Source organism: Danio rerio, chromosome 18 (assembly GCF_049306965.1).
Source record: "Danio rerio strain Tuebingen ecotype United States chromosome 18, GRCz12tu, whole genome shotgun sequence".
NCBI classification, from domain to species: domain Eukaryota; kingdom Metazoa; phylum Chordata; class Actinopteri; order Cypriniformes; family Danionidae; genus Danio; species Danio rerio.
In genome coordinates this window covers 30,284,764-30,311,406 of record NC_133193.1, presented here as the reverse complement: position 1 = coordinate 30,311,406, position 26,643 = coordinate 30,284,764, and the positions used below count along the sequence as shown (strand labels likewise).

The following is a 26,643-nucleotide window of genomic DNA, read 5'->3' as shown; positions in this document are numbered from 1 at the left end:
TTTCTTTCTTTCTGCCAATCTTCGTTCAGCCAATCTCTGAATCTAGCAGGAGCACTTTTAGCTTAGCTTAGCAACAATTATTTTATTATATTAGACCAGGGTTTTTCAAAGTCTAAGACAGTGGGCCTCCCTTTTGACACAACTTATCCATTGGCGCCCCAATCCTCCCAAACACGCACGCACACACACACACACACACACACACACACACACACACACACACACACACACACACACACACACACATATATATATATATATATATATATATATATATATATACATACAGTATATATATAGACAGACAGATGTCAGACTGTGGGAACGGAGTGAGGCCACCGCGTAAGTGGATACACCTGCAGTGCGCACCTGCCTCGGATCCCACGGAAGGAGCTCTGGATCATAAAAGGAGGAACGAGGGCAGAGGAAGACGAGAGAGGACCGGGCCCGGACATATTTTACTTTTGCTTTCAGTTTGTTTTGGTTTAGACAGCAGCCTCCGTGAGGAGCAGCCGTCACTGTTATTAATAAATCATTTTAAAACTGCTTCGGTTCTCCGCCTCCTTCTTCCCGGCGGCCAAAGGGCCGTGAACTTCATTACAGCTTTGAATCGGGGGGTCTCAGAAACCGACCCATTGTATTAGCAGGCATATACATGTATTGGCAGGCTTGCCAAACAGAAGCGAATTCACAGCTATGGCCTTTTGGGTAAAAAAGGTTTTCTTATATTTGACATATTATTTTTTTTTTGCTTTGTTTAATTAAAACGTTTAAATATAATAAAAAATACATATAATAATTAAACATAATAATAATATTTTTATTATATTATATTTTTTCCTGTGCCTCCCCTGACATGCTCTGGCGCCTCCCAGGGGAGGCGCGCCTCACACTTCGAAAACCCCTGTATTAGACCGTTATTATCTCTCTCAAAAATGACCAAAGTATACCTAGTGCTAGTTCTGTTTCCATCCCACCGTATATACCCTCAGTCACTATTCCCTATATTAGTACACTGATAAAGTGCAATTGAAGGACTGAAAATTTGATCACTCAGAACACAGGAAATGATAGCATTTTGTTAGTGGTTTGGTGGTTGATAAATCATTAAGATGGATTTAAATATCAATTTCTTTGGTCTGACCCTGTGATAGTTATTTTACTTAGTTGTTTATTATTAGTAATGAAACAAAGTGTTTTGATTTCTGTCATCTGTTGTTTATTTTGTAATATATTTTCAGCAATGGGTGAAGCAGTGGTGCAGTAGGTAGTGCTGTCGCCTCACAGCTAGAAGGTTGCTGGGTCACTGGTTCGAGCCTTGGCTCAGTTGGCGTTTCTGTGTGGAGCTTGCATGTTCTCCCTGCGTTTGCGTGGGTTTCCTCCGGGTGCCCTGGTTTCCCCCACAGTCCAAAGACATGCGGTACAGGTGAATTGGGTAGGCTAAATTGACTATAGTGTATGAGAGTGTGTGTGTTTGTGTGAATGTGTGTGTGGATGTTTCCCAGAGATGGGTTGCGGCTGGAAGGGCATCTGCTGCATAAAAACTTGCTGGATAAGTTGGCAGTTCATTATGCTGTGGCGAACCTGGATTAATAAAGGGACTAAGCCGACAAGAAAATGAATGAATGAATGAATTTTCAGCAACTATTTTTTTTCTTTGCAGATATTTTATGTCCAATTCTGTAAATTCTTGTTAAACACTACTTTGAGACATTGTTCACAACTAAAGAATGTTGAATAAAAAATTGGTGGAGAACAATAATTTGTGTGCTAATATAAGAGCAGTTAAAACAGACCGGTCAATTTTGACCAGGAACACTAAAGTAAGAGGCAGCATGTGAAAACTACAGGAGGGTTAAGGAAGACGCAATGAAAAGTACACATGTTCACAAATCCACTTAAAGCTACAGACAATTGAGCCAATGAGAGCTATCATGCGGTGAATGTTGATCCACCAGCCGAGATCAATCAAGTTTATTCGGAGAGATTGCTGAAAGACTCGGTGGTTCAGTTGTTTTTACTGGCCCAAATCTCGATACGTTGCATTCACTGCGCGTTCAGCGCAAATGGCCACTAATTGTGAAATTTCTGTTGCTCATTCGCAGGACGACGATGAAGGCTTTTGTGTTGAGCCCAATGAGCTTTACATGCAAGAATAAAGCAAGGGTGTTTCTTTGGTGACATTGCTTTGATTCACGCGCTGAAAAAGGTGGACGTGAAACAACAAATTGAGGATATGGTAATGCGCTTCTGTCAATCAATATTGGTAGGCGGGGGAACCGCACTACTACGTCAAGTTGCGGTCGGCCTCAAAACTGCTTTAATTGGTCCACCGTTTTTATGTTGTTAAAGGGAAAAAAGGACTGGGTGTGTTTATTACACTCCAATATGATGGTCTGTAAACTAAACCAACACACATGTCTGTCCAAACAGCTTGAAAAGTAGATTTTTAACTATAGGTGCCCGTTAATAAATTGGGTAACAATATACTAATTAGTTTTGATTTACATGCATAAGAAAGAAAGAAAGAAAGAAAGAAAGAAAGAAAGAAAGAAAGAAAGAAAGAAAGAACTATGACTTTTATAAAAACTATAACTGCAAACTATATGGTCCGGAAAAAAAAAATTCAGTGCAAATGCTTACATGTTCTTTATTCTTCACTCACACAGATCAACAAATATGCCAGGTGAGCAGCAAACTGAAATAATGACCTACCTCAATGTGAATGACAAATTGGAGCTGTAATAATAATGTTGTCTGCACATTATAGGTGTACAGTAATTGGTTTGTGGGTCTAAGCATAGAGTATTCAGTTTGGATGCCAGCATAATTTTTGATTTTCTTCCTGAAGTCAGCTGTCATCTACTGTATAATATAGTTTCTATAAAATCCTGCTTTACTCGAGACTTTTAACTGTGCAAATACACAATGTTTGGAATAATACATGGCAGTTGTTTTATAATATTTATTTACTGGCACTTGGATCTCACAAAGCTATTCGCGATATGTCAAGTTAGTCTTACTGAAAATGCATTCCTCAGCTAATAGCTTTCAAAACATAAAGGGCCCTATTCTGATGATCCATGCGCAAAGTGCAACAGGGCCCAAACGCATTCAGGGCGTGTCAGAATCCATTTTTGCTAATATAAAGACGGAAAAATCTGCTTTGCGCCATGACACATGGTCTAAAAGGGTTGAGCTTATTTGTTTTAATGAGTTATAGGTGTGTTTTGAGAATAAACCAAAAGAATAAATCAGAGTCTCATCTGTCATTCCTATTAACACCCAATGTACAAAGTGAACTAAGTGAGGCAAATTTATTCATTTACAAATACTAGATACAGCAAAGATATGTTGTGGTATTTATTCCATGCTGTGCAAAGAACTGCACAAAAACTGTCCTTTATTTATTGGCAATATGTCCCTTTAATATGACAATATAGCTGACAAAACATTGCTGCTACTCTGATACAAGTTTCATTTCTGGAAAAAAAATAAATAAATACAAAGCACTGCAGTGTTTGGGTGTTCTGTGTTTGTTTTGTTTGGAATAATTAGACTACTGAAATGTGTACATTCCATACAAGCTGAAGTTAATCTGTCATTTCTTGTCATGTGACCAGGGGCCCCACGGCCACCCCTGGGTAAACTCTGGCCATCCCTGTGGCCACACCAATATGATTTTGCTGTTGATATTAATAATTTAATTTTACTTATGTAAATCCCCAATATTTAAATAATAAATAAATAAATTAAATGCAGCAACCAATATATTGTTGGTGTCACTGGCGTAGCTGATTCACTGCCCCTCCCCCTCCCCTAGTGGCGGATTTAGGCATGGGTAATATGGGCAATCGTCCAAAGGGGCATCTTGCTGGGGGCGACAGAAGGAGACAGTGCAAAAAAAAAAAAAAAAAAAAAACATCCCTACTAGTTAAAGCATTGACATACAAATTACTTTATGCAGGTGTATTAACTTAGAATGGCAATCACAGAATAAAGATGTTATGGGCCATTCACAGTTGGCATCTTTTGAATGAGTTCTCTATGTGCAACCGAAACAATGTTGGTGAAAGCTAACTAACACATGCGCGCTGAAAACCATTCCTGTGTGCCTCACGCACTCCTGTGTGAATCCCAGTTGTTTGCAGGCATGCCGATAAAATATGCGCCGCTCATGCACCGTGAAAGCGAGTAACAGTCTTTTGTGCAGAGGTGTCGACATGCACTGAGTAGGCAAAACTAAAGTTTATATAATATGGTGATGATGTAACTTTTACTAAGCATGGCCACAAAGCAAAAAGAAGGAATAATGAGTCAGGAAGGTAAGACTTCATAACATTAATTCTCAGCCATGAGTTCACTGATCATTCTATAAAAAAAATTTGTATTCTATAGAATTATCATACTAATATTCATGCAAAAGACTTCTTAAGTGATCTTAGCATATCACTCCAGTTGTTACATTGATGTCCATAACATTTAGGATTGATTTTCATTGATTTATTCATTGATTCATTCATTGTTTCATTCATTCAATCATTCATTCATTCATTCATAAATTTTCTTTTTGGCTTAGTGCCTTTATTATTCCAGGGTCACCACAGTGGAATGAATTGCCAACTTATCCAGCACGTTTTTTTTTTTTTTGCAGCGGATGTCCTTCTAGCCGCAACCCATCTCTGTGAAACATCCACACACACTCATTCACACTCATACACTACAGACAATTTAGCCTACCCAATTCACCTGTACCGCATGTCTTTGGACTGTGGGGGAAACCGGAGCACCCGGAGGAAACCCACGCGAAGGCAGGGTGAACATACAAACTCCACACAGAAACGCCAACTGACCCAGCCGAGGCTCGAACCAGCGGCTTTCTTGCTGTGAGGCGACAGCACTACCTACTGTGCCACTGTGTCGCCCTAGGATTGATTTTTGTTATTTATTTATAATAATAATAATTGTAAAAGATTTGGTGTGGCCTCTTCTGGCCACCCCTAAAAAATTTTTCTGGGGGCACCACTGCATGTGACTCATGGTGTGCTCTTCGGAATTCATTTAACTGGGTGCATCTGGAAGGCGCAAGCACATCACACTATTGTGCATGCAAGCTATGCACCTCTATTGGAAACAACAAATTTGTGCGAACTACAGAAAAGACGCAATATGCAAAGGCCCCTAAAAGGTCGCCTTCATTTGTGATCTCCAGCGGTTGATCTTGTTGCACAGACATGTTGGTTTCAACTGATTTGTTGACAGATGGGTTGCAGATATATTCCTTGGCAGTTTGTGGGTCCTTCACTGGGTTTTTTCCACTTAGCAAATAAACTTTACAAAGACTTTTGTTTCTTACTCATTTTGCTGCTTAGGGGTTAAAATTGGGCGCTCAAGTGACCGAGATGTAAGTGAGAGAATATGGTCATTTTTCAAAATGAAAGACTTTTCAAAATGAAATAATTTTCAGACTCAGATAATAAATAAAATGGAAATAAATAATGATTTCTTCTGCGGCCTGGTGGTTGAGGACCATTGCTGTATCACATAAGTCTTATAAGCCAGTTATGTAAGGGCTATGTATTTGTTTTTTTGTTTTTTTAAATCACATGTCTATGCGTATAAGCATAATTGTCATCACTTCATGTAGTTTTGCTACTTTGTTGTTCTATTCAATGAGAGAAACTGGAAAAAAACAAATAACAGCAAGACATGAAACCTTGATTTGGTGTGCTTTTGTAACTGACCTTCATCACTGCAGCCGGGCCCCATGCAGGGCTCAAAGTCTTGTGTATGTGGACAGGGCACACTGAGATCCAGCTGCGCCTTCAGCATCCTCTGCCTCATCCTCTTCCCCTTCTCACATGTCGAGGAGCTACATGCAGACCATGGAGACCAGTTGGAGTAGATACACGTCTCTGGAGTGTCATCTGAGAAAACACAATAGAAGCAGGATAATAAAAAAGTGTGATTCTGTCATGAAAACTATATGAAAAATTCATTCAGTCATTCATATTCCTTCAGTTTAGTCCCTTTATTCATCAGGGGTATTGCCACAGCTTAATGAATTGTACTGGGAAGTACTAGGAAACGCACATACACTGTCACATGCACACAAACACACTACAGCCAATTTAATTTATTCAGTTCACCTGTACCCCATGTCTTTGGACTGTGGAGGAAACCGGAGCACATGGAGGAAACCCATACAAACACCGGGAGAATATGCAAACTCCACATAGAAATGCCAACTGGCCCAGCCAGGGTTCGGACTAGCGAACTTCTTGCTGTGAGGTGACAGTGCTAACCACTCCACACCAGTCATTGTGTCTCCTCTGAGATAATAACATGATAATTAATATGTATATGTGGTTGGTGTCGGCAGCATATCTGCTACGTTGCTGCTGCTCCTTTAATTAATGGTACAGAGCCTTGCGGAGACTTGCTATAACCAGTATAGACATACAAATCACACTCATGCTCTCTGAAAATATCACACTGTCGCTGCAAACAACATACAAGTAACCTCTGTACCAGATCTTTATTTATCCTTTATTCAGTCAGAAAGAGCCCTATTGAGACATCACAGTTTCTTCAGTAAGTCAAGGGAGCTGTTCCATTAAACAAGAGAACAAGCCAGGCATATTTTGAAAAGGCAGACTTATAAATGATTTCATAAATTAAACTCATGGCAACTTCTGCTTCAAAACTAACCTGGTCCAAGGCAGGCTAACTGCTTAACCAGCTAACTGTTAAAATTCAACTACCAACAATATGATGCCATTTAAATTCACTTAATCGCTAAACATTGATTAAATGTACCTTAGTAGCGAAGATATAAATACAATAAAAAATTAAAATAAATAAAAAATCACAAAGGATTAATTAAAAGTGTAGGTGTAAAAGTTCAATTAGAGAGCTCAGCTCATTACAGTCATGTCCTTTCATTGATGAGCTATAAGTGTAATTTAACTGGGGGACAGGGTGGGCATGGCCAGTGGCTGGCCCAAGCTATTGACTGACCCCAAAACAAAATTTGTGCAATAGGATTTTTTTTTCTATCATAGAAAGCAGCATTAAACATCTTAATAAGCATTCTTTTACTTAGCGAGGCTCACTTGCCAACTTTATTAGTCTTGAAAATTGAATGATGACCATTTAAGCAACATAAGACAAAAAGATACACTGCCAGATAGCATACAAATGTGGGCCACATTAGGCAGTTATGCTGTACTGGTGGTCTTCCTTTAACCAAGACAAAATGAATGTGAGCCTGAAATGGCCCATCTGTACATTGTCAAAGCGGGGGACACTTATGGCAAAATGTAATAAATGTAATAAATTTGGCCCAAATGATGGAGGATACATGTGGGCCACAGCAACATTTTGGCATAGTCGTTTAAGGGTAAATCTGGGTCTAAACCTAAAGTGGCTTACATGAGTAGGTGCAAATGTAGCCCAGTTATCTTAAGACATATGTGGGCCACTTTTGGCAAATATTTGGCACAGCTATCTCTCTCTCTCTCTGGCTCAGTGGTTGGCACTGTTGCGTCACAGCAATAATGTTGCTGGTTTGAGTCCTGGCTGGGTCAGTTGAAATTTCTGTGTGGTAAATGCATGTTCTCCCCATGTTTGCGTGGGTTTTCTCCGGGTGCTGTGGTTTTCCCCACAGTTCAAAGACATGCTATTTAGGTGAATTGAATTAACAAAATTGACCATAGTGTATGTTTGTTAATAAGATGTGTATGGATGTTTTCCAGTACTGGGTTGCAGATGGAAGGGCATTCGCTGTGTAAATCATACGTTGGATAAGTTGATATAAAAGTTCATCCCTGATGAATTAAGGGACTAAGCAGGAAAATAATAAATAGAAGTTATTTATTTATTAGTTAGATTTTCTTAGGGTTAGTTACTATTTCAGATGCTGCCACAGCGGAATGATCCACCAACTATTTCAGCATATGTTTTAAGCAGCGGATGTCAATTTACCTTCCAGCCATAACCCAGTAGTGGGAAACATAGGTACACACATACACTATGGCCAGTTTATTTTATACAATTCAGATGTGGTGCATGTCTTTGGACTTTGGGGGAAACTCACACGAACACAGGGAGAACATGCAAACTCCACACAGAAATGCCAACTGGCCCAGTCAGGACTCGAACCAGCTACTTTCTTGCTGTGAGGTGACAGTGCTAACCACTGAGCCACAGTCGTGCCCCCAAAGCATCTATAAAGTTCACATTAAAAAGAATATATATATATATATATATATATATATATATATATATATATATATATATATATATATATATATATATATATATATATATATATATATATATATATATATATATATATATTTAATAAAAACATAGTAGTAGTAGTAAAATAAATAAATAAAAACTCTCTCTCCCCATCTCTCTCTCTTTCTCTCTCTCAAGGTCGCATTAGATGAAAAGATAAAGAGATGCAAACCTTCTTCTTTTTCCTCCTGGGCAATGTCAGCCACAATGTCGTCCACATTATCAGGCACAATGTTGCACTGCTCACCCTGCAGACATCAGAAAACAATTTCAACTTTCAACAGACTTTAAATCATGTCCATCATTCAATCATCTGATTGAACAAAAATAAGAAGAGGAAGAAGAAAAAGATACAAGAAAAAACTGTGAAGAACATGATACTGACTGCTTTAACTCTTCATTTCATCTTTAGTTCTTCACCATTAGAGAATGCATGACTTTTAATACTTTCAGGACACTACTGTGACACGCTGGCTTTATAAATATGCATGATCTGTTATTGTCAAGATATTTTAGCTCTCAGTTTATAGAGTTTCATGAAATAAATAATGCAGAGTTGCTTTGCACAGTAGTAAAACCAACAAAACAACAACAAAAAACAAAACAAAAACATAATTTTCTTTTGAAATGGATTTTTTCTAAAACAAGAAAAGAAAACAAACCTTTCGGGCAATTCTCTCCACAACAAGCCTGGCCACGGGAGTAATTGCGCCACCCTCCGGGTCATAGAAAGGGCTTTGTGGATGATCTAAACTCGTGAGGGGACGGATTTTCTCCTGGGGTGCTGTAGACTTGTTGGGAGACTATGGCACATAAAAAGAAACCATTTTACAAATTAATCCACCTTCTCATAATGTTCTAAAGTTGCTTCTTCAGAATGTACAAGCTGCACTTTCACCATAAAATTATTATTGGAGGTTATTATTAGTCACTGGATATTTGTTCAATAATCACATATAAAATAATTAAAATTGGAGTCCAACATAGTTATTTCTTATTTTTGCAGTTTACAATCACCTCACACAGCAAAAAGGCCACCATAGAAAGCCTTCGGGCTTTGAAAAGAGAGATTAGCTCTGCAGTCAACAACAAGGTCGCTGAGAGAGGTCGAATATAACACACACGACCAGGGGGCAATACAAATGACAGTATATGAACAGAACTCCTCAGCGGTTCTGTGTGGAATAAATAAATAATAAATACATGTTTTGACCAGATACAATAAAAGGAATGTTTCTAGTCACAACATCACATAGTACAACAATGCAATATGAGCTTTATTGACAGCAACTGTCATTAACATTACTTAACCACACAACCTCTGTAGTAAAGGAAGTAACATTTCAGTATTTAAAATAAAAAAGTATCATCCTTTGAAAAGATGCTATTTGAAGCAAATTCAGATAACACACCAGCAGATGGCAGAATCAAGCTACACTAGACTGAAGCTAAAAATTAAGTCTTCCTTTTTTAATTAAATCATGTTTTTTCTTTCCTTCTATTTTTAATTGTGTTCTGTTAGTAACACAGAGAAAACTCATTTAATGCAATTTGTTTTCATGATGTGTATGCAGATTGAAAATAAATTAAAGTTTTCACAAAGTGGGATAAAAAGTATTAGGCTAAACTGAAAGGTGTAAACAAGCAACAATTAATAAACAAATCAAATAAACAATTTACTCATTAAATATACCAATCAATAGTTTTTATTTAAGCAGACAGAAGATTTTAGAGATTAGAAATACCTCAACCAAATACTTTTTTCATATGTAAATATTATCTATGTATTTACTTTTTTATTTATTTTTATTTTTAATTTTATTATTTATTTAATTTATTAATTCATTTTCTTCTCAGCTTGCACACAACATCAAAAGACTTTAATATTAGGTAAGATTCAGGTTGTCATTTCATGTGACCAAAATTTAATGTCTAGCCAGCATCTAAAGACAATGTTATTTTGATGTACAATAACGACGTCAAATGACGTGATATTTTTTCGACTTTAGGCTGTGTTGGAAAATGACCAAAATCCAACGTCGAGCCAACATCTTAAACCAACATCATACTGATGTCAAATACTGATATTTATTCATTAGATATGGCAACCAAAATCCAACATCTGATAGACATCATAATAGTAAAGTCTGCACAATGTCGAGCTGTAAAAGCATTAGGCTTTGAAATTTGTTTGGTGTTAGGTTGGACATTGAGATTGGCCTGACATTGAGTTCTTACGTCAATTCGATTTTCATCTCCAAACAAAATGCATCGTTTCCATGACATTAAGGTACAACTTCAATCTTAAGGCCATTTTGGTCATCATACAGTAAACATCCGTCACCTTCTCATCAGTGACATGCATCTCAACAGTCTCTGGGTCAATACGTCTAAAGATTTTGGACTTCTTCTTGGACACTTTTAATGATTCAACGTCTTGAGGTCTTTCAATGTGATGTGATTTTACCTTCTATGTGCCATTTGATTGGACTTGCAGGACAGATTTTTCTAATCCCCATTGACCAAAAAAAAAAAAAAAAGTAGTGACTGCAGGTTGAAGGAAAGTAGTGGAGTAAAAGTACTGATACAGCACTAAAAATGTAATTAAGGGAAAGTAAAAGCACTTAGTAAAATACAAATCCTGAGTAAAACTACTCAATCACAGTAATTTGAGTATCTGTAATTAGTTACTTTACACCACTGTAGCACATGTCTTTGGACTGTGATGGAAACCAGAGAACCTGGTGGAAACCCACGTGAACACAGGGAGAACATGCAAACCACACAGAACTGCCAACTGACCCAGTGAATCGTAATCGGGCCTGATTTACGATTATGTGGTCTGAGACTTAATTGGAATCGGATGTTACCTCCCCATCAGGACTCCAATACAGTATATACAGCATTTGATTGTGTGTGGGTGTGTGTATTCTCCTTATTTTGTAACACATCAACAGTATATATATATATATATATATATATATATATATATATATATATATATATATATATATATATATATATATTAAACTGGTGTCAGACATTTGGGCCCTAATGTATCTCTTTTGATTTGTGCTCACCTCATAAGAGACCCCGCTGTCTGTTCCTGCGTCCCATGGGATGAGGTCCTGAACCACCTTCTGGACCCAGCCACACTCTCTGGTGCAGAGGTCTTCGGATGACAGACCCACATTCCAGTCAGGACTGGGACCAAGCATGGTTAAAAAGGACATCAGGTGACGTGTGCGGTCCACTGAGAACTCGGCTGATGGAGCTGCTCGACTGCAGGGAAGAGAAAACCAGGTGAATACACATCAATAAGGTATATCACAAAAATGCATTTAAAAGAAAACATTATATAAAAAAAAAGAAAAAAAGTTAGCTTGAATAAAGTAAAGCCTATTTTCTCTCTTCTCAATTATTTTGTTTACAATATAATTTGAAAGATAACGAAGCACTACCATTTTTTATGATTCAAATAGCTAAAAGTAAAATACTAATAAAAAAATTTATTGGATTGATTTTGATGCTGATTAAAAATGTAACAAAAATAAGTCCATCACAAGAAGGGTAAAACATGGTCAAGGAAAAAAAGACAAGAGAAAGCAGTCAAGCACGGAGGTGTAAAAATATAACAAGCAGTATTTTTTCTTCTTCTCACCAAAATAGATGATGGAGGAGTGTGGGTCTAAATGTGTAGCCATTGTGCTCTCCTCTTGAAAATGAAAGTGGGATTCCTTTTGTTGCCACCACTCTGACTGATATTTTCTCATCATAATACCTCTTATCTGGTAATTACACTGCTGAACCGGCCTCTCCCTCTGTCTTTATCCCTCATTCAGTAGAATAGTGAACTGGTGCATAATACTTGTCCTAGCTTTTCATTAATGAAAAAGTTACAGTTTGTAAAACTAGTTATTAAACTCCATTATACATGTAAGCAACAACAAACTTTGAGAGTTTGTCAAGATTTCAACAAATTCCACTGGCATGTAAAATAAGCTTTTTTTTTTTTAATACAGGGGAAAATTAGTCTGTAAGACAAAGTACTTTGCTGTAAACATACGAACAAAAAGGATAAGCAGAGTGAACCAATGCTAATCAATATATGTATATGTATATGTATATGTATATATATAAAGTGAAGATCATGGGGCTTCTAGAAGAACACAAATATTCTCTGGAGCTGATGGTGAAGCCAAAAAAAATAAATAAATAATAAAAAAAAAATAAAATATATATATATATATATATATATATATATATATATATATATATATATATATATATATATATATATATATATTTATATATATATATATAAATAAATAAAAGAGAGCCAGAGTACATAAAAGATACAAGAGATTGGAAGACCAAAGCACAGCTAAGTTCAAGTCAAAGTTCAGAGATCCTTGGCTGACCGAGAATGAGTTAGTGAAAGCTTGATTTGGGCCTTATTTTATTTTATTTATTTTATTATTTCATTTATTTATGTATGTATGTATGTATGTATGTATGTATGTATGTATGTATGTATGTATTTATTTATTTATTTATTTATTTATTTATTTATTTATTTATTTATTTATTTATTTATTTATTTATTTATTTTTTATTAGGGATGAACCAAATATTCAGCTGACAAAAATATCATCATTACAGCACAGTGATTAGCTCTGCCACCTTACAGCAAAAAGGTTGCTGGCTCAAGTCCTGGCTTGATCAGTTGACATTTCTGTGGGTAGTTTGCATGTGCTCCCCTTGTTGACATGGGTTTCCGATGGTTGCTCCAGTTTTCCCGACAGTCCAAAGACATGTGCTAAATGGTAAAGGAATTGAATAAACTAAATTGTCTGTAGTGTATAAGGGTGTGTGTGTGTGTGTGTGTGTGTGTGTGTGTGTGTGTGTGTGTGTGTGTGTGTGTGTGTGTGAATGAGTGGGTATGGGTGTGTCCCATATTTGGAAGCTTTTGTTTCAGCTTTTGTTTTAATAATTGGCAGTTCATTCTGCTGAGGCGACCTCTGGAATATAGAATAAGCCAAAGGAAAATGAATGATGAATGAACAATGAAATAATTTATTAATAAGACATACATATGCAGTATACTTGTTCCTGTCTATTGCATATACACGGTGTATATTTATAAAGTGAAATTGTCTCAAATATATTTTTTGCTAAAAAAGTAAAAAAAAAAATCATATTGTAGCATCAGATTGTGGATCATATCAAATTGTGAGCTTTGTGTATTGTTACATCTCTAAACAGAATCATTTTAAAGAGGAAAAAAGAAGAATTGGAACCTCTAAAATGGAATAAGTGGTCGGCCACAGGCTGTGGATTCACAGGAAATGGGTTGGCAGAGTGACATAAGGTCAGGGGCTGCAGTGGATTCTGGGAAGAGCTCTATGGTCATGTAGTTGTGAGTTGAGCTATGAGAGGAAGTTCTTTTACACAGTAAAAGGGGATCTCCAACTTAAGAGCCAAATCTAAAATTTGGCACAATGTGGACCATCAAAGGAGCAAAATTGATATGGCTAATCTCAATACGGACTCAACCAAAACTAAAGATAAACTAGTCAACACACGGGCGATGCAATGGCATAGTGGGTAGCACGTTTGCCTTACAGCAAGAAGGTTGCTGGTTTGAACCTCAGCTGGGTCAGTTAGCATTTCTGTGTGGAGTTTGCATGTTCTCCTTGTGTTTGCGTGCTCCGGCTTCCCTCACAAGTGCAAAGGAGTGCAGTACAGGTGAATTGGGTAAGATAAAATTGACCGTATTGTATGAGTGTGTATGGGTGTTTCCCAGTGATGGGTTGCAGCTGGAAGGGCATCTGCTGCAAAAACAAATATGCTGGATAAGTTGGCGGTTCACCCCAGATTAACTAAGGGACTAAGAATGAAGAGTAAACATAGAAGAAATACTAGGATGTATAACACTGATGTTAATCCAATAGTGTCAGGGTTGTGGATGGGAAATGGGGAAAAAGGAGCGAGGACTCGGGAATGGGGAATTTATTAAATAAAAAAAAATTTTCTGCACATTAGGCACACTTAAATGCACTGTTGCCTCTCACTGGTGTACTAATTTTATTGCATGTTTTGTTGTTTTTTGCTTGTGCAACCCCGACAGTCCTACACCACTTAATCCACTCCAAACTGGGATTGAACCGGTGACTTCCTCATGAGAAAAAAATTACTATAGTAAAAAAGACTGAGGTTTACCAGCACAGCTCTTTACTAACTGGCCTCTGTTACATTCACCCCCATAAACCTAACTTTCATCCGGGTCACGGCACCAATGTTACTCTGCCGGTCCTACACCAGCTAACCCACTTCGAGCTGTGATTGAACTCGTGACTTTCCACATTGGAGTTGGTTGCTATAACAAGGAGGCTAAAAACCATGGCCTCTATCATCTGTCTCTAGAGTACCTTTTCAGGTTCAGCGGGTAAGGTTTACCGTGACAGCTCTTTTGCTAACTGGCCTCTGTTACACTCACCCCTTAAACCTCATACCCATCCAGGTCATGGCACCAATGTAACCAGTTCACAGTTCAGTTGGCTGGCCCTGGCCACTATTAATTGGATTTTTTCGCGGTAAGATTGTAGTGTGAGTGCAAAGCACACCGGATTGTGAAACTAAAGATGCAACATGACTTTTAAGGAACTGTCTCATATGGATTTATTAATTATTCTTACTTTTTAAAGATGAAAACTGTCATGGTTTATCAAAGTGTAAACTCCTTTCTGCACATCAGCTGCACCTTCAGCAAACCTCCTAATACAAGGACTTTTCAAAAGTGATGAATCTGTTGAGCAAAATATTTGACCGTGCATCACTGCATCTCAAACGACTAAAAATAATACAAAACAATATAACCATAGTAATCTTCACAATGCTGAGCGAGAGTGCTCCTCTTCCTTTTAAATTGAACAGTTGCATCATCGATGACATAAGCATGCTCTGGAGCAGAACATAAAATGCAATGTGAGTTCAGGTCGTCAGGGGAGAGGGGAGTTGGGCAAGCACACTTTGGCACAGTTCAAGGCAACTGTACCTAGTGTGACTTCACCCTAAGTCCCTTTCTAATACAGACAACTTTTTAATTCAATATTCCTCACTTGTGGAATAATCTTCTCATCCCCATGTGGACTGCAGATTCACTCTTATATTTCAAATGACATCTAAAAATCCATCTCATCCACCAACACTTAAAAAATAAAAATAAAACAATAATAATAATAATAATAATAATAATATTAATAATAATAATAATAATAATAAATACCTCCTTTTAAATACTGTCTTTTATTCCTATTTTATTCCTATTTATTCATTCATTCATTTTCTTTTTGGCTTAGTCCCTTTATTAATCAGGGGTTGCCACAGCGGAATGAACTGCCAACTTATCCAGCATGTTTTTACACAGCGGATGCCCTTCCAGCCGCAACCCATCTCTGGGAAACATCCACACACACTCATTCACACTCATACACTACGGACAATTTAGCCTACCCAATTCACCTGTACTGCATGTCTTTAGACTGTGTGGGAAACCGGAGCACCCGGAGGAAACCCACGCGAACGCAGGGAGAACATGCAAACTCCACACAGAAATGCCAACTGACCCAGCCAACGCTCGAACCTGTGACCTTCTTGCTGTGAGGCAACAGCACTGCCTACTGCACCACTACGTCGCCCATCTGCTAAATTAAAAAAAAAAAAATGTAAATTTAATTCAAATAAATAAATCAATAAATGCATTTAAAATTAAAGACATTTAGTTCTAAAATGGAATTAAATTATTATGATGCCTTAGTTACATTGAGCGGTATGGCTCGATTCAGTTCAATTCAGTTCAGTTCAGTCATGTTGATCAGGCTTGCATTTCCACTGCCAAGAATATTCTTTATGTACAACTTAAAGCTGTAGTTGATGTTATTCTTGCTTGAAGATTAAAGCTGTACAGGTCAGTCTCATATGTGTGTTTTGTAAACTCAAGTTCATTATTTTAAATATAGGTGACTTATAAGCACACATAAATATATATATAAAAAAAAAAGAAACGGCACCTGTTACGAGTAGTGTAGTCTAGGCTTGTGTGTAGTGTCTCTCTCTATCTCTTTCTCTCGCTCTCGCTCTCTCTCTCTCGCTTTAAGGATTCGCAGGTGCAGCGGATTACATTAGGACGGATTATGATTGGCGCTTGGATTGGCGGCGGCTAATCGTGAAAGAGCTGAAAAAACTTTGCTCCACTTTTGGTTTACCTCACGTTATTCAAACAGACCAGGGAACAAATTTTAAATCTACATTGTTTGAACAAGTATTGCAAGGAATTTCAGTCAGTCATGCAGTGTCAAGTGCATACCATCCACAGTTGCAGGGCGCTCTCGAGCGATTTCATCAAACGCTCAAATCAATGATGCGTGCTCATTGTGTTGAGTCCAATTCAGACTGTGCTGAAGACCTTCCTTTACTGATGTTTGCTATCAGGGAGACTGTTCAAGAATCCTTTGGTTATAGCCCTGCTGAGCTTGTTTTTGCTCATAGTTTACATGGACCCTTATAATTATTAAGCAAACAATTAGTTGCTGACAACGTATCAATGGTACCCGTGTCTGAATATGTGAATTCAATTAGAGAACGTAATTCTTGTGAAAAAGCAAGGACTAATTTAGCTGAGGCCCAGGCTGAAATGAAAGTGCGTTATGATCGCAAAAGTGTGTCTTGTTCATTCCAGCCGGTTGATTCAGTTTTGGTGTTGCTGGCTACGCCAGGCTCGGCTTTACAATCAAAGTTTTCAGGTCCATACATGGTGACCAAGAAGTTGTCTGACACTAACTACTTAGTTTGCACTCCTGACTGGCGAAAAAAATCTCGTATGGTCCATGTCAATATGCTTAAGGCTTATGTGAAAAGTGATGCTCATCTATCTGCTGTAAAACCAAGTTTAGTTGCGTCCTCTGTAGCTGATGAGATTGATCAGGATTTATCTGTACCCTGCGGTCATTTGACAAATTCTGTTATATTAAATGACTTGGATTCGCATTTAAGTTATTTATCTTCAGATCAGAAAAGCGATATTGTTGAGTTACTTGAAAATCATTGCTCTCTCATTAGTGACATTCCTTCCCAAACCACTGTGATTACACATGATATAGATGTTGGTGATGCACGACCGATAAAACAACATCCTTATCGTCTTAATCCGAGAAAACGTGACCTGATGAAAGCTGAGGTTGAGTATTTGCGGCAAAATCATTTGCGAGTCCCAGTTTGAGTGCATGGAGTTCACTTTGTCTATTAGTCCCTAAGGCTGACTTGTCGGTTCGTTTCTGACCTAATTATCGGAAAGTCAATGCAGTTACAAAGCCCGATTCATTCCCATTGCCACGTATGGAAGACTGCATAGATCGAGTCGGTCCTGCCAGGTTCGTGACAAAATTAGATCTTCTTAAAGGGTACTGGCAAATTCCACTTGCGTCACGAGCCTCGGAAATTTCAGCTTTTGTGACACCTGACGATTTTATGCAGTACTCGGTAATGGCATTCGGGATGCGCAACGCACCGTCAACCTTTCATCGATTAATGCGCATCGTATTGAGAGGTGTTGAGAAATGCAAAGCTTATCTCGACGATATTGTGATCTATTCTTCTAGCTGGGAGGAGCATATGGTTTCTTTACGTGAAGTGTTTGCACGTCTGGTTAATGCCTCTCTAACTTTAAATCTAGCTAAATGTGAATTTGCCAAGGCCACAGTAGTGTACCTAGAAAAAAAGGTAGGTCAGGCACATGTGTGTCCAGTTGATGCAAAAAATTGCGTCTATTGTGGAATTCCCACTGCCAGGGAATAAAAGAGAGTTGCGTAGATTTTTGGGTATGTCAGGATACTACAGAGGATTCTGCCGTAACTTTGCTAGTGTTGTGTCTCCACTAACTGATCTTCTGAGCACCGAAAGAGTTTTTGTGTGGTCTGCTGCATGTGATCAGGCTTTTCGAGCAGCAAAAGATTTGCTGTGTAACGCTCCTATTCTTTCAGCACCGGACTTTGAGCATACCTTTAAATTGGAAGTGGATGCTTCTGCTACTGGGGCTGGAGCTGTTCTAATTCATGAAAGTGAGATGGGTATTGATCATCCAGTGTGCTACTTCTCAAAAAAATTTACAGTATGTCAACGGAGATATAGTACGATCGAGAAGGAGGCTTTAGCACTACTTTTAGCGTTGCAACATTTTGAGACTTATTTGGGTGGAAGTTCGTTCCCAATTTGTGTGTACACTGATCATAATCCTCTAGTTTTTTTTTTTTTTTTTGGATAGGATGCGCAATTCAAACCAGTGATTAATGCGGTCTTTTGAAGTCCAGGAATTTATTTTGGATATACACCATGAAAAAGTTTCGCAAAATGTTCATGGTGCTGAAGTTGAAGTTTAAGTTAGGTGGGTAGATACAAACTGCTTGTTTGCATCTTTTTGGTGGGGAGGTGTTACGAGTAGTGTAGTGTAGGCTTGTGTGTAGTGTTTCTTTCTCTCACTCTCTCTCGCTCTAAGTATTCGCAGGTGCAGCGGATGACGTTGGGACGGATCATGATTGGCGCTTGGATTGGCGGCGGCTATAAAAACCTGCAGAGAACATGGGTTCGATGGCTCCCTGCTCTCTCTCGATTCCCCGTTTGTGCTCAGTGGAGACTAGCGATCAAATAAATGTTTGCTTCTATCTCTTTGTGGCGTTATGTGAGATGCCGATGTGTTGTTGTCAATTTTTAACTGGCGATTGAAGCCCGGTTTTCTGTCTCCCTGTCGGGCTTGGAGCATGCAGGGAGGTTTGGTGCCTTATTTGTTATTTTCGTTTTCTCCTGTGTTTGTTAGTAGGGAGGTAAGTTTTCTGTATTTTATTTTATTTGTTTTCTAGGGAAGTTTAATCTAATTTAGTTAGCTTGGTTTATTGTCATTTATTTTGGCTGAACCCCTCCTGATGTTATGTTTTCTTGTTGATTCTCAGTGGTTGTGTTTTCGGTATATATTTTGGGGAGAGAGAGCGTGGAGGCACCAGGGATTATATTTTTAATCCCTGTTATTTTGTCACGTTTTGGTTACATCTTTTTGATTAAGGATTTTTAATTTAATTTGTAACAGCACCACTCACACTTAAAAAAAAAAAAAAAACGCCCTCATCATAAAAAACAATAGAGGACATGCGTCTTTTGAATGGGATGTTAAACTAAAGTCCTGACTCTCTGCGGTCATTAAAAATCCCATGGCACTTCTTGTAAAGAGTATGGGTGCAACCCTTATGTCTTCGCCAAATTCCTTTCGTTGGCCCTTACCCATCATGACCTCCCAATCATCCCTATCCACTGAATTGGCTCCATCACTGTCTATCTACTCTACCTATAGCTGGTGTGTGGTGAGCACAACTGGTGCTGTTGTCTGTGTTTGCCGTTGCATCATCCAAGTAAATGCTACATACTGTTGGTGGTTTGGAGAACCCCCCCCATTGATTATGATGCGCTTTGGCTGTATGGCCTTACATGATAAATGCGCTATATAAATACACATTACATTACATTACATGCAGTAGATTCCATTTTTGTATCTTAGCATGTTGCTGTTTGTCACAAGAAGACACTGGAGGTTTGTTTGAGTTTGGTTCATTCATAACTCATTGCAGTTGCATGTCTCTGCTGTGTATTTAAAAAATGGTGCATATATGTTGTCATTCATTTGGCTTGATGCATGGAGTGGTGATGATTCTCTTTAAACCAATATCATTTAGCTTTGAGTCTTGCTTTACCCTTTTGGAATTGTTTTAGATGCCCTTTGAAAGCAAACAAACAAACGGGATCAATCTACATTTCCTTACACAATATGGAGGTAACCTTTATGACACAAACATATCTATTTTAATAAACCAAATAAGCTCCAAGACCTTATCAAACACATGCACATAACACTTACTGTATGTATGACGACAACTACAGTGATTACGCTGGCTATATTTCTGTCTGCAGGTCACTGTAACCTCCATTTCTCTCCATTTCCAGACATGTTTCATTCCTTTGTATTGGCTCAATATGGCTGTCAGAGATAAAGTTAACCCATCTGAGATTTTCTGCTTAAAGAGAGATTCATAGCAAGCTTACTCAGTAGGGTGGACCACCAGGTAGGTGTTCAGGATTACAGTGTCAAACATTTGTGCATGTTCACAGTGTGTGCGAGGATGCTGGGAATTGATTGTGTCCTCTAGGGATGAGCTATAGTCTCCATCTCTCATTCAACCACCTTCAATATAATATATGATTGAAAACCACTTCTAGACATTTAATTATTGTTGTAACGCATGAGAAGAGACGTCAACATATTCCATAATTTCAGTGCCTTCAAAAGTTGTTCTTTTTAACTATTTCTGTTTTAATAAATGGTAAAGGGCCAGGAAATTTAAGTGAAGTTTTACAAACTAATTTTGAGAGGAGCACATGATATGATTGACTGCAGCTGGCCACCCATCTACTTTCATTAGTTAGCCAATCAGATCTATCCTAACTCACTATAAGTAGCCTAGCTAGATTTACTCCCTTATCTTTGTTTTCCGAAGAAACCCCCCATCCACCCCTTTCTCCTCCTTTCCTCCTTTACTATAGGGGAGCTGTCGAGAACCACTTGATCTCATACTCTCCCCACACGCTCTATGGACCTGGCGGGAGCCCTGGGCTCAACTATCTCCCGAGACAGCATGCCAAACCTGCTAACAGTTGTCAAACAATATCTAAGTGTGAACTCTTGAAACCATTATTACTGTGTTAACATTTTAATGAATGGTCCTCCTGGATAGGGGTTGAGTGTTGGACTAACGACCCACCTCGTAAAAATAACACCAACATGGTGCGGCTAAATATCAACTTCGATATAAACAGCCCTGGGAGTAAGTAAGAAAGTATATCATTTAATGGTGACAATTATTTTATAGCATGTTATCTTACTCATGGCTTACTCATGTTTTTCACTTTAATCTAATCTTACTGTCAACACAGGCCCTCAAAATGTGCCCAGGGATAAATTTTTGAGAACTGAGAAATTTGTGTTTGTGGGTACATAATGCTGCATTTTGTAAGTAAAATGAATGCTATGGGAATGCTTCCATACGAATGGCCTTTTGCAGTTTGCTCAGTAACTCACTACAAAATTGCGTCAGACTTGAAACATGAAGCGGAGCAGTTTGAGTCTGGTAAAGGTTGGTTTCAGAAACCAGATAAAAAAAAATAAAATGAGAATAACACCGGCCACTTTATTAGGTACACCTGTACAACTGCTCATTAATGCGATTTTACCCAGCCAATCACATGGCAGCAACTCAATTAGGCATGTAGACATGGTTAAGTTTATCTGATTCAGTTTAAACCGAGCATCAGAATGGGGACCAAAGGTGATTGGAAGGTTATTTTGAACATGGCACGATTGTTGGTGCTAGATGGGCTGGTATGAGTATTTAAGAAACTGCTGATCTACTGGGATTTTCACATACAATCATCTCTAGGGTTTACAGAGAATGGTCTGAAAAAGAGAAAATATTCAGTGAGGGGCAGTTCTTTAGGTGCCCTATCCTCAACCCCTCTATGCCTTGTTGATGCCAGAGGTCAGATGAGAATGGCCAGACTGGCATGAGCTGATGGAAAGGCAACAGCAACTCAAATAACCACTCGTTACAACCTAGGTATGCAGAAGAGGATATCTTAATGCACAACATGTTGAACCTTTAGGCAGATGGGCAACAGTAGCAGACGATTACACTGGGTGCCACTTCTGTCAGCTAAAAACAGGAAACTGAGGCTACATTTTGCACAGGCTCATCAAAATTGGACAATAGAAGACTGAAAAAAATGTTGCCTGGTCTCGATTTTCACTGCGACATCTGGATGGCAGGGTCAGAATTTGGCATCAATAACATGAAAGCATGATCCATGCTGCCTTGTATCAACAGTTCAGGCTGGGGGGGGGGTGGGGTAATGGTGTGGGGGATATATTCTTGGTACACTTTAGGCCCATTAGTACCTATTGAGCACTTTGTCAACGCCACAGCCTATCTGAATATTGCTGCTAAGCATGTCCATCCTTTTTTGACCACAGCATGACTTCCAGCAGGATAAGCTATCATGTCATAAAGTGCAAATCTTCTCAGTCTGGTTTCTTGAATATGACAATGAGTTCATTGTACTCAAATGGCCTCCACAATCACCAGTCTCAATCCAATATAGCACCTTTGGGATGTGGAGGAAGGGGAGATTCATATCAGGGATGTGCTGCTAACAAATCTGCATCAACTGTGTAATGCAATCATGACAATATGGACAAAATTCTAGGAAATATGTCTAGTACCTTATTTAATCTATGCCACAAAGGATTAGGGCAGATTTGAAGGCAACAGTGGGACCAAACCGGTACTTTATAAGGTGTACCTGATAAAGTGGCCGGTGTTGCTTTCTTTTCGAACAGTACGATATGTCTGTTTGTTATTTATAGGCATACATAAATGCATGCCCTGTGTAATAAATCACATAATTAATAAGACTATGCTTGATGTGCACATATGTCTCTGATATAACAAACAGTGATCTTAAAATAGCCCTGTATGCCTGCCGAACATAGTTTTAACATTCACAGCCACACATATGTTTATGACAGCACTGCACAAGCAAGAATATATTTGTGTCATTTCTATTTAACTAGAAAGCAAAGTCTGTTTTAGAGCAGCGTTTTTATTCCATTTCTATAAGAAAAATGAAATCATCCAACTCCACCCTTTAAAAGAGACACAACACACACAGACACACACAAAACAAATCATGCAGCTAATTAGAGACTTAGCTTGCATTGACAACCCATTATTTTACTGTCTGCCTGTCAGAGCACTGCTAATCAACTCAGCTCAAGCATTTCAGAGTTTCGGGAATGTTCCAACAGCAGAGTATGCATTCGATGCTATATATACGCTGCTACTGAGGAACAGACCTGCAGAGAAGATGAGAGGACAACAACAACAGTAGAGAAAGAAATAAAGGGAAAACACGCACCCAATTTAGGGTTTTTGGACATAAACTGCTGTTATAAAGCCGAATGATAACATCTGTTTTATCCTCCAATGTGAGGAAAGACATTTATAGCTCTCTGGTCTCAAGCACTTCTTGCCTCATACTGAGCATTTCATGACACTCTGAGTCAATTCAAAAGCAATTTCCTGTCTGCTCTCAAGTCCTAATGCACCCAAATATACCAGATGAGGTGAACACAGCATTATAAATTTGAAATTCTTCAGTGCTTCAGGGAGTTTGAGAGCACTGATCAATGTAGATCACTTAAATGTTAAACAAGGAGAATGTAGAGTACTTTAAGCAGATAACTTTGTTTCATCAAACATAGGGGTTGTTGCTTTCTGGGGAGAAAGATACTGCTTTGACTGCTTGAGTGAAAATGAACACTTTTTTTCGTTCGCACTTTCACATTTCTTACAACCACACAGAGAACTTGGATGATTGGTTTACATCGATTTGTTTGACTGAAAATATTTTTTCACTCTAAAATCTGCCAATGTTTCTCTGGGCTCCTGTAGTTCCCTGCCATATACTGTAAATACTCGTTCCTAAGAAACATTTGTTATATGGAGTTGGTTCAGTTATTCTGCATCAAACACAGCACAACAACACCTATCTATTTAAATAAGCCTGCTCAGGCACCTCCAGTAAACTGTCATGCCATTATAAACTCTTCTATGATATTTATTTATTTATTTTTTTATTCAAAGACCTTAATTGCACAGAGGGAATTCGGAGGGACCAGTCCTTACTGACAAAAGTCCAGAATTTGTTCCATACTTGAGCTCATTTGTCTTATTTTGACTGCTATGCTGTCATAAATAGTGAAATTAACCCATCGAAACAAAGGCTTTCAGACCATAGACTGTTTTAGATCAAGCGGAATTCTCTGTTGACTCACTTTGGCGTAATTTTAGCTAATCAGTTTTGGCCAATGCAAACTATTATTTTCTTAGGATTGCACAAAATCCAAATATGCAAGAAAACACAATCTGATGTAAGTGTATTGTATATTGTTTTTAAATAGAGAAAACCTATTACAAGTAACATTTATTCTAAATCTTGAACCTTGAAAAATCTTGAAAAAAAATAGGACCATTAAAAAGCCATAAAGCATTCTAAACTCTAAATAAATTATTATGTTTTATTATTTTTTATTTATTTATTTTTCCAAATGGCCACATTTTTTACAATATGCCGCATTTTTTTATTGAAAACGTTTTTTTTTCTAATGATATAATGAAATTTGTATTTAATTTTATTTTTTTCCTTTAAGTATTTAGGAAATATTTTAGGTAAATCAAATCTGACGAGCTAATACAGCTAAAAATATAGCTTACAATTTCACTAAAATGTAGTATTTAAATCTCATAATTAAATAGAAAATAAAGCGAATAACTGAAAAAACGTCTCGGGTTACGTATGTAACCATAGTTCCCCGAAAGGGAACGAGACACTGCGTCTAACCAGAACGCTAGGGGAACACCTCTTTTATACGCGTCTTGAAGCACATGTGAAATCAATCTAATGTAATTAAGCAGGTGTCGTCAGACCAGAGAGTATAAAAGCCTGTACTGAGCATTCAGTATCAACTTCGAATTTGCTTGAAAGAAGTAACAGGCAGAAGAGAGTATGGCGGAATACGCAGTGTCTCGTTCCCTTTCGGGGAACTATGGTTACATACGTAACCCGAGACGTTCCCCTTCTAGGGAACTTCAACACTGCGTCTAACCAGAACGCTAGGGGAACGCAATACCCACTAGGCCAGACTCACTGCTGACTGTGAACGCACACTACGCAGTGAGAATAGAGGACCCTGGTGAGGGGTCTACATCGAGTTGATAGTGACGCACAAATGTATGTGGAGTCGACCATCCTGCCGCCAAACAAATGTCAGAAAGGGCTGAGCCCGAAATAGAAGCTTTGGAGGCCCCGACAGCCCTTGTGGAGTGGGCCTTAACAAATTTAGGTGCAGGGCGTCCAGCAGCCTGATAGGTAAATGAGATAGTCTCAACTATCCAATTACTTATTGTCTGCTTATTTGCCGGACTCCCCCTTTTTGAGGGTCCGAAGCAGACCAGTAACTGTTCACTCTTTCTCCAGTTGATAACTCGGTTAACATATGTATTCAGAGCTCTAACTGGGCAGAGTAAGTTTAACTTCTCTTGGTCCGACGACTGAAATGGGGGCGGGTTAAAGGCCTGTAGCACAGCAGGTCTCGCCACATGAGTGGGCACCTTAGGCACGTACCCCGGTCTGGGATAAAGAAAGGCTTTGGACATGCCTGGAGCAAACTCCAGTAATGAAGGTGCAACCGACAAAGCCTGGAGGTCACCAACCCTTTTTAAGGAAGAAATAGCTAATAAGAAAGCTGTTTTTAGTGTCAGAAACTTATCTGACGCCTCCTGCAGTGGCTCAAATGGGGGAACAGAGATGCCCTCGAGCACCAATGTTAAATCCCATGTCGGTACCCTGTGTGTGCTGACAGGCCTTAGCCTTATGGCTCCACGAAGGAAGCGACGAATTAGCGGATCCTGTCCTAGTGACTCATCATCTAGGGGAGAACGGTAGGCCGCTATAGCTGACACGTACACTCTCAGAGTGGATGCAGCTAACCCAGCAGACAGGCGATCTTGAAGAAATTCCAGCACTGAGGCTACCTGGCAGCTGACTGGGTTCAGCTGGTGTTCTCTGCACCAAGCTGAAAAGAGAGCCCATTTTAGGGCATAAAGCTTCCTTGTGGAGGGAGCCCTGGAGCTTAGAATGGTCTGAGCAACCTCGGTTGACAGTCCATACTCTATGAGGTGGGCCCCCTCAGAGGCCACACCCACAGTTTCCACAGGTCGGGTAGGGGATGAAGTATCATTCCTCCCGCCTGGGACAGAAGGTCCCTCCTGATGGGGATCTCCCACGGGAGATCCGCCAGCAGGGCTATGAGGTCCGAAAACCAAATCCTGGTAGGCCAAACCGGGGCTACCAGCAGTAACTGTACTCAGTCTTGACGGACCCTCTCCAGGACTCCTGGGAGCAGAGCGATCGGGGGAAAAGCATACAGACGTAGCCTCGGCTATGTCTGAACCATGGCAACCAGTCACAGAGGGGCTGGATGCGAGAGAGAAAACCATAGTACGCAATGCGTGGTCTCTTGGGAAGCAAACAGGTCTACCTGCGCTTTCCTTAATCTTTCCCAAATGGACTCCACCACCTCGGGGTGAAGAAGTTTCCATTCCCTGGATCTCACCCCCTGCCTCG

General features: G+C 38.9%; 1 protein-coding gene across 1 annotated transcript in view; it reads right to left on the bottom strand.

The window, feature by feature from the left end:
• spon1a (spondin 1a) overlaps positions 1-26,643 on the bottom strand; it is a 316,187-nt gene that overhangs the window by 16,538 nt on the left and 273,006 nt on the right. Inside the window, 4 exon segments of the mRNA NM_131515.1 lie at positions 5,745-5,927; positions 8,477-8,552; positions 8,967-9,107; positions 11,385-11,586. Coding sequence (NP_571590.1) covers positions 5,745-5,927; positions 8,477-8,552; positions 8,967-9,107; positions 11,385-11,586 — 602 coding nt within the window.